This window comes from Cyprinodon variegatus, unplaced genomic scaffold, assembly GCF_000732505.1.
Source record: "Cyprinodon variegatus isolate N-32 unplaced genomic scaffold, C_variegatus-1.0 Scaffold39, whole genome shotgun sequence".
Lineage (NCBI taxonomy): Eukaryota > Metazoa > Chordata > Actinopteri > Cyprinodontiformes > Cyprinodontidae > Cyprinodon > Cyprinodon variegatus.
In genome coordinates this window covers 569,104-577,292 of record NW_015150492.1, presented here as the reverse complement: position 1 = coordinate 577,292, position 8,189 = coordinate 569,104, and the positions used below count along the sequence as shown (strand labels likewise).

Sequence of the window (8,189 nt, the reverse complement as noted above, 5' to 3'; positions counted from 1 at the left end):
CATTGCTAGTAAAATAGCTGTTGTGTTGACCAATTATCCTGCTGAGAATTTCTGAAGCTCATTCAAGGGTACCATTGAATCTTAGCTGGATTTTCCTTAATAATCCAGTACTTTAGCCTGACTCAACATTCAGGTGTAAACCTCATAGAGCGTGCACTAAATTAGCAAATTAATTTGCTCACCTGCTTTTATTTACATGATCTTAAATTACATTCCATCTCTAATCCATAGAGGCTCGATATGATGTTGGTCCACGCTTTGTAGCTAGAACTGCTTAAATTCTTATTGGAAGTCTTTCCACAAGATTTCTGGTAACTTCTGACCATTTTTCTAGATGTGCATTTGTGAGGTCACACACTGTATTTGGACGAGAAGGATTTACTCTCAGTCCCTGCTCTAACTCATCCCAAAGGTGTTTTATTGAGTTGAGGTCAGTACTCCGTGTAGTCAAGTTCATTTGCACCAGATTCATGTCTTTATGGACCTTGCTTTGTGCATTGGTGCACAGTCATGTTGGAGGAAGGGGTTGGAGGAATGCTCCAAACTGCTCCCACATATTAAGGAGCATAGAATTGTCCAGGGCTGCTCAGTGGAGCACTGCTACCTTGCAGCAAGAAGGTTACAGGTTTTATTCCTGGCCTGGGGCCTTTCTGCATTGAGTTTGCATGTTCTCCCTGAGCATGCGTGGGTTCTCTCTCTGGGTACTCCGGCTTCCTCCAAATACATGACTGTTAGGTTAATTGGCTTCTATAACTTCTCCTTAGGTGTGAGTGTAAATGGTTGTTAGTCCCGTTTGTCTCTGGGTTGCCCTACGATAGACTGGCGACCTGTCCAGGGTGTAACCCGCCTTTGACCCGTAGACAGCTGGGGATAGGCACCAGTACCCCTCGTGACCCCAGCAGGGATAAGCGTGACGGAAAAGGAATCAATGGAATTGTCCAAAAGAATTCTTGGTCAGCTGAAGTATTTAGAGTTCCTTTAACTGTAACTAAGAGGCCAAGCCCAGCTCATGTAAACTAACCCCACATCATAATTCCTCCTCCACCAATCTTTACATTTGACACAATGTGGTCAGACAAGTACCTTTCTCCATAACCACCAAACTGAAATTCATCCAAACCTATCATATTTCCAGATGGAAAACTGTGATCTATCTCTGCAGAGAATGCGTATCCACTGCTCTGGAGTCCAGGGGTGCCATGTTTTACTCTACTGCAACCAACAATGTGCATTGCACTTGGTAATGCATGGCTTGGATGCAGCTGCTCGACCATGAAAACCCATCCCATGAAGATTGGGGCAATCTAAAGGCCACATGAAGTTTGGAGGTGTTTAGTGACTGAATCTGCAGAGATTTGCCGACCTCTGAGCACAATGTGCTTCAGCATCCGCTGACCCCACTCCATCGGTTTACATGGCCTAGCACTTTGTGACTGAGTTGCTGCTGTTTCCACATACTTCCATTTTTAACGATACAGGTGACAGCAGAATGTGGAATATTTAGGAGGGAGGAGATTTCACAACTTGATTTGTGACACATATGACATATTTTCAAAGTTCCATTCTGGAATTCATTGAGCTCCTGAGTGCGACCCATTCTTTCACAAAGTTTGTAACAGCAGACTGCATGCTTGGAGGTTGATTTTATCAACCTGGGACCATGGAAGGAATTGGAACACCTGATTCTAATCATTTGAATATGTGAGCAAATACTTTTGACAATGTAGTGTATATGACACTTAAATATGTAATAGAAATGGGACAACTACCTAATCATGAATTTCTAGGGGGAAAAAGCCAATGTAGTTCCAAAATTAATGTGACTTAAAATGTTTTGGGTATGTTTATAGTTGATTTAAAGTTACTTTTTTGGCTATTTGCGTTGCACATCTTTAATATGCACCCCTCAGATCTAATGTCATAGATTTATAAGCAAACTGCTTTCTTAAAAACCTTTCTACTGCGCTGGAACAATAGTGACATCTAGTGGACATACAAGGAAACGTCAGGCTCTTAAATGCAGCCTTTGGAAATGCGTTTGTATTCTTAGATTATTTATTATGTTGTTTTGAGCGATGTTAAATATTAAAATGTCTATAACAAATATACTAACGTAGATAGGGATATATATATATATTTATATAGGGGTTGTGTCCACATCTTATTCTGTGAAACGTTACAACGACTGTAAAGTAAGTCACATGCTGGATCAGCTGACATCACCAGCTTCTCCTTTTGATGCTCTTCCTCCTCTACAGACGGTCACTGATTCAAAAGAATCAGAATTACACCGTTTTCTCCGCTTCTTTAATGTCAGGTTTTTAATTAAAGCTGATCGCAATTAGCTGTCGTTGCAGTTTAGATAGATAGCCAGATAGATGTTGTTAGAGTGGATGATGAACGGACACGCCATTCTTTACACGGGGGTCACTTTGGCCTTCTGGAGTACCATTCTAGTCGTCGGTAAGCTTGCAATGCTTTAATATAAATGTTTATTAGTTGAGTTAATAAAAATGGATCTTTAAATCTTTTTTAATACCTACTAGTCATAACCTATGTTTTACCATAGTTGGTATTTTTTTTAGATGAACAGCGCTCAGTGGGTCCTGGCTACTTCTTGGAATTAGCTTTGTTAGCGGCTTTTTGGCTAGCTGTTCTAATTAATTTAACGTTGGATGTTCGTATATGTTTAAAAATAAATGCCAAAACATATATTGGTTTTGAGAATAGTTCACATTTAGGCGATTTAGTCTACAACAAATTCATTTAGTGAATGTAGCCTCTAGCTACAATGGTGTTAGCACCAAGGAGCTAAGTTTTTAGAAAATATCATGTCAAATATTCATGAGACAGAACACGTTGGCATATATGTTCACTACTTTACTGCCCTTTTTATATAGTTAGGGTTATTTTGATCAACGGTTGTTTGGTAAAGGGGTTTAAGGCCTGAATTTGTTTGGTTAGCTAACGTTAGCATGTTAGCCTGTCCTAGCTGAGAACAAAATACAAAAACTACAAACAGGAACTGCTGCAGTTTCACGTGAGTGTGAAGCATCGCAGAAATGTCAGTTTTCCAGGATTTCTGCAGGGCCCTATGTAAGGGGCATTAGTTTATTCAAAGTGAAACAAGTTTCACAAACCGCATGCTGTGTTGCAGAACTCTTAAGTTGCGTTGGGTTTTATATTATATGATAATAATATATATATATATATATATATATATATATATATATATATATATATATATATATTAGTTCTGTAGAGCAGGATCCTGTGTTGAGCTGCATCTCAGTAACTAAAGACATTATGTTTTATTTTAGTTATTCGTTTGAATTAGTTCAACGTGTCTTTTATTTTTCAGATTTATACAAGATTATACATTTCATGTGTTTCTCTATTAGCAGCATTGTGGCTTTAAAAAAAAAAAACCTCAAACGTTTGTTTCTCAGCATTGATTAGGAAGATCTTATTTGTTATAAAATAAAACTGCACTGGTGTCCAAAAGGCAGCAGTTGACACCCTCCACAAGGAGGGTAAGAGTCCCTCCATTGCTAAAGAAATTGCTGGTTCCTGTTATGCTGTGTCCGGACATAACCAGGACTTGATTGGAGGGAGAAAAGTATAGTTTTGAAAAAAGAAAGAAAGGATAAAAGAAACTAGGATTGCCTTCATCTCGAAATAATTATGTAGTGAAGCACATTGTTTCAGCCATATGAAATAAACATTGATTACATGGACTAATGTTAAACCACCCCTGAACCTGAGGTGTGAAAAATGTCTGTCCCAGGCAGAAGGAAAAAAAATAAAATAAATGTTGCTTGGTGGTCTGAAGTTCTTTTACTTTTCATTTTGAAATCAGATCCCAGATTCTGAAGCTGTATTGAAGAACCACAGAATTACAGATTTTTTTTTTAAGGTCTGGTGTGAGATTCAGACACTATAATCATTTAAAAAGCCATGCCGTCTGCTTGTGCTGGTCAGCTGTTCTTTTCTCAAGTCCAAATTCAGAGCAGCAATGTGCCCAGAAACTTTAGAGCTCTTTATGATTCCATCTGCTCACAAGCTTTACAGAAGCGCGGATTGCATCCTCTGAGCAGCACTCATCACTTGACCACGTCAATAAAAGTAAACATTAAATGGTTTACATCAAATACCTTCAGTGATATTGACCCCTCTTTTAAAGACCTCGAGCAGGAGGTTATCAAATCTAGTACAGAGCTGTTAAAACAAAAAGCTTTTTAGGCATGTACCAAGGGATTTTCAGTGTTGCTACCAATAAATCATCTGGATCATAATCTACACTTTCATTCACTGCAAGGAAATGTCTCTCTTTAGCTATTTAACAGTTTAAAACTCTTCTTCTCCTCACAGGTATATGCTATACCATATTTGACCTTGGATTCCGCTTTGATGTGGCATGGTAAGTATTGTTTTTATTATTCTTTTTTTTTATGCTTAATCCTTTATCTCTAAAGCACAACAAAAAACAGGTGGAGATGAGGACTGATCTGAACGGATATTCTCCCATTTATACCATCTTTCTTTTTCTTCCCTTGTATCTGTATCTGGCCAATATTTGCATGTGTTGTCTGGTTCATTAGTGCAGTGGTTCCCTATCTAGGGGCACCGTATGGGTGCCAGGGTGTATTTGTAGGGGCGATGGCGTGGTAGTTGTGATTTACTACGCCAAGTAGTTATTCTTTATTTGTTTTGATAGATATATTTAATTCTGTTGCATATTAGAACAATTAGCCAAACTTAAACTACTTGCACTTTAAAGGTGGTATTTTTAGCAATTTAAAGTTGATTGTACTTTATCAGAATGTGGTATTCAATTTACTGCTTCTGACTTCCATCTGTTCAACTGTTCAAAACATTGCAGTATGGATGGAGATTGAGGAGGGTGATTGCTGCCCCCTCTATTCGCCATCCATTGTTAATGTCTAGTTTTATTTATCACTAATTAATAGTTTTTTGAATAAATTAAGATGTAGTGGATGATAAAGCAATAACACTTCAAAGAACCAGGCCAAAATGCTGACAGTGCTTTTTGGGATTGGTTAGACTAATTTCTGTCAGATGTATCTATTTAATTGACATTTGTGTTTAGGACTGGTTCTCATGTCGAAAACGTATGAGACATACATGACAATATAGTTCGGGGATATGACAGTTTTTATCATACAATGTGTTCTGTCCAGCCAGTCGGCCAGCACAGGAGCGGGTTTTTTGGTCAGAGCATCTTGACTCAAATGTCGCAGCTAATATACGCAACGGTTGAAATAAATAAGAATCATCATTTACTTTGCCGTTGAGTTACGTCCCCAGTGTTCACAGGGATGGACGTCTGTGTCTTCAGCAGGCGTAGACCTAACAGAACTGGTAGCGTTGCGAGGCAAGGGCTCAAACATGTATGGCTCTAAGCCTTCTACACCAAACCAAGCTTCTGCCGCCCTGGCGTCCTCTTCCACAACAACTTTGTCCCCGCATTCCTCCTCTAAATAAAAAATGTATAACAGAAGAGACTCATCAACGACCTCCGACACAAAACTCTCCCCTTGCATGTTCCGCTGTCCATAGCATTCCTTGACAGTCTTGTTTTTAATTTCTCATTGGGAACCTACTAGCACTAAGTTACTAACTGGTTAGCAAGATGTTTTCGACAAACTGGCCACAACCAAATGACCTTAACTGAGTCAACAAGTCGGCTCAGTCAAGGTCAAAGGGATCTCCCCTCTGCTAGCCCTCTTCCTTTATTTTTAAATTTAAATTCTAAAACCGTCCTGGTCCAACAGTAATGCTGCATTTAACAGCTTCCATGTCGTAGATGCGAGATCCAAGATGCTTTGCGCTGCTGACGACTGTTGTGGAATTTTTATTGATCAAAGTTGGACAGACCACCACTCAGTTAAACAGATTGAACTTTGTCTTGCAAATGTATTCAAAGGTATAAAGCATTGGAAGGCTCCTGCTCTCATAGGCAGAAAGCGTTGAAGGAAAATGTGCACACGATTTCATAGATTTGAAGAGGGGAAGACAGTATGTTGTTTGTAGCCTAAACCATTCTGTTGTCAACATTCCTCCTTAGCTGGCCTTAGTGTGTGAATCTCCTCTGACACCCACCACTTTAAACACAATCAATAGGGAAAGATTTAAAAAGATGCAAAAGGGCAGCTTACACCTCCTCTTAAGACAGAACATGGAAAAAGTGAAACAGGATTAAAAATAATCATATGTGAAACTGTTCCACCACACAACAAATTCCCAACCCTGCAACCCTAAAATGAGGGTGAATTCCTGGGTTCTAGAAATGTTGATATTCATTGTCTTATTTTGACTGTTCTTAGACACTTTGTGTGTTCTTTATATCCGTGTCAATTTCCACATTAGACACACAGTGAGCTAAATTTAGTTTACCCCCTGTCAAAAGTTAAGATGCCTTGTCACAGAAGCCTCTCCAGATCCGCTGTTGGACAGACTGCTACAGGAAAGCCTTCCTGCCTGCAGCCGTTTCCATCCCTGAACAAAGCCCTATCAGGGCTGCAATGTTTAGTTTTTATTTGAAATAAGCTGGCTGTGAAATAAAGCACTCGATCCATAAAGTTTTTATTTTTTTTATTGAATCATTAGTGTAAAGTTTCTTTTATTTATTTACCTACAGGTTTTTGACAGAAACGTCTCCTTTCATGTGGGCCAGTCTGGGCATTGGTCTGGCCATTTCTCTGTCTGTAGTGGGAGCTGCTTGGTAAGTACGAGGAGAAAAAAAAACCCGTCCATCTGTAGTTTAAAATCAAACTTGAGAATTTTGTACAGTAGCCTCCAAGCTTCGAGTTAAGACTTTCTTTAGATGCAAATGTCCCTCAAATTCTAATGCAGGAGTGATCAATAATGCATAATTTATATTAAAGATGCATTGGTTTATAACATCTCTTCATCTTGTAATTCTTAACACATTTCTAATGCTATACTAGGTTTGGGAAAAGCAAGATATTTGAGGACGATAATGAGTCTTAATAAAGAACACAAATCATTAAGTTTGATCTGAAACACATCAGATCAGTGAGTCTGAGATCATTTAAAACTGATTTTACAGACATGTCATAACAAACTAAACTGACTGAGGTTAATAAATATTTACTGCAATCGATCAACGTTGATGCAGCTGAACAGTTGAGAAACTCATCATTAAAATGAGTCCAGTTGCTGCAGATCTTCTCTCATTTCCTGGTGATCTTTGGAGAGGAAGCCCTTATTACCCTGTTTATAGCCCAACAACTATGCAAACTGTCATAACATTAATTTAGAGAAAACTATGATGTATTGCAATGTATGAAAACGCAGAAAAATATGGAGAAGCTGCACTGAGCTGTTGAATCTGTATATATTCTAAGCTATATTGGTCTAATTGATGCAGATATAAGCCAAGAATTTATCCTAATGCCACAAACCAATGGTGCAAAAGAAGGTTTATTATTTAAAACCACTGAAGCCATCTTTATATATGTGCATGTTGGATATGAGATTTTTATAAATAAAGATGTTTATAAACTCCAAATATGGGGAATTGTTGGGATTCTCACATTACTCTGTGCTGCCAACTAGCATCATTTTAATACTTGGTTTGAGTTTTTTATTGAACATCTTAAGTTAATTTAAGAGTCATGTCTGCAGTTAGCCTTGATATCAAAAAGTGTTCTTCCATCTTTGAGGAGTTAGGCCATCCTGAACAGTCTTTAAGGTGTTTGTGGATTCATTTGTAGCGATGTGGATTACAGTCAATGTGTTAGTGTCCCGAAAATACTAGTTACCACAATCTACCTTCAACTTAATTTGTTGGACATTCACCAATATAAAGTCTTTTTTTTTCTCATTCCAGGGGGATCTACATCACTGGTTCAAGCATCATTGGTGGTGGTGTCAAGGCTCCAAGAATTAAAACAAAAAATCTGGTCAGGTAGGTTCTTCTGAAAATCTGTTATTTAGAATAAAACTAACAATGCAAGTACATCTAGTTACTGTGAAAGTCAATAAAACGAAAAGTAAATCATGTATTTAGATCAATTAGGTTTCTGTGTGCATATTTTTACATCGTGGGGACCAATGTCTGGCGTCCATGGGTAGAAATGCTGTTTTAGGCTTAGGAGCTTAGGTGTTATGTTAAGGACTAAGGTGTGAATTGATTTTAGGAT

At 38.3% G+C, this 8,189-nt stretch overlaps 1 protein-coding gene across 1 annotated transcript in view; it reads left to right on the top strand.

Annotated features, from left to right (window-relative positions):
• Positions 1-2,378: 2,378 nt before the first annotated feature.
• Positions 2,379-8,189, top strand: part of atp6v0b (ATPase, H+ transporting, lysosomal 21kDa, V0 subunit b) — an 8,914-nt gene continuing 3,103 nt past the window's right edge. The window contains exons 1-4 of the mRNA XM_015369940.1: positions 2,379-2,463; positions 4,372-4,420; positions 6,662-6,745; positions 7,877-7,954. Of these exons, the coding sequence (XP_015225426.1) occupies positions 2,379-2,463; positions 4,372-4,420; positions 6,662-6,745; positions 7,877-7,954 (296 nt within the window). The remainder of the gene's footprint in view (positions 2,464-4,371; positions 4,421-6,661; positions 6,746-7,876; positions 7,955-8,189) is intronic.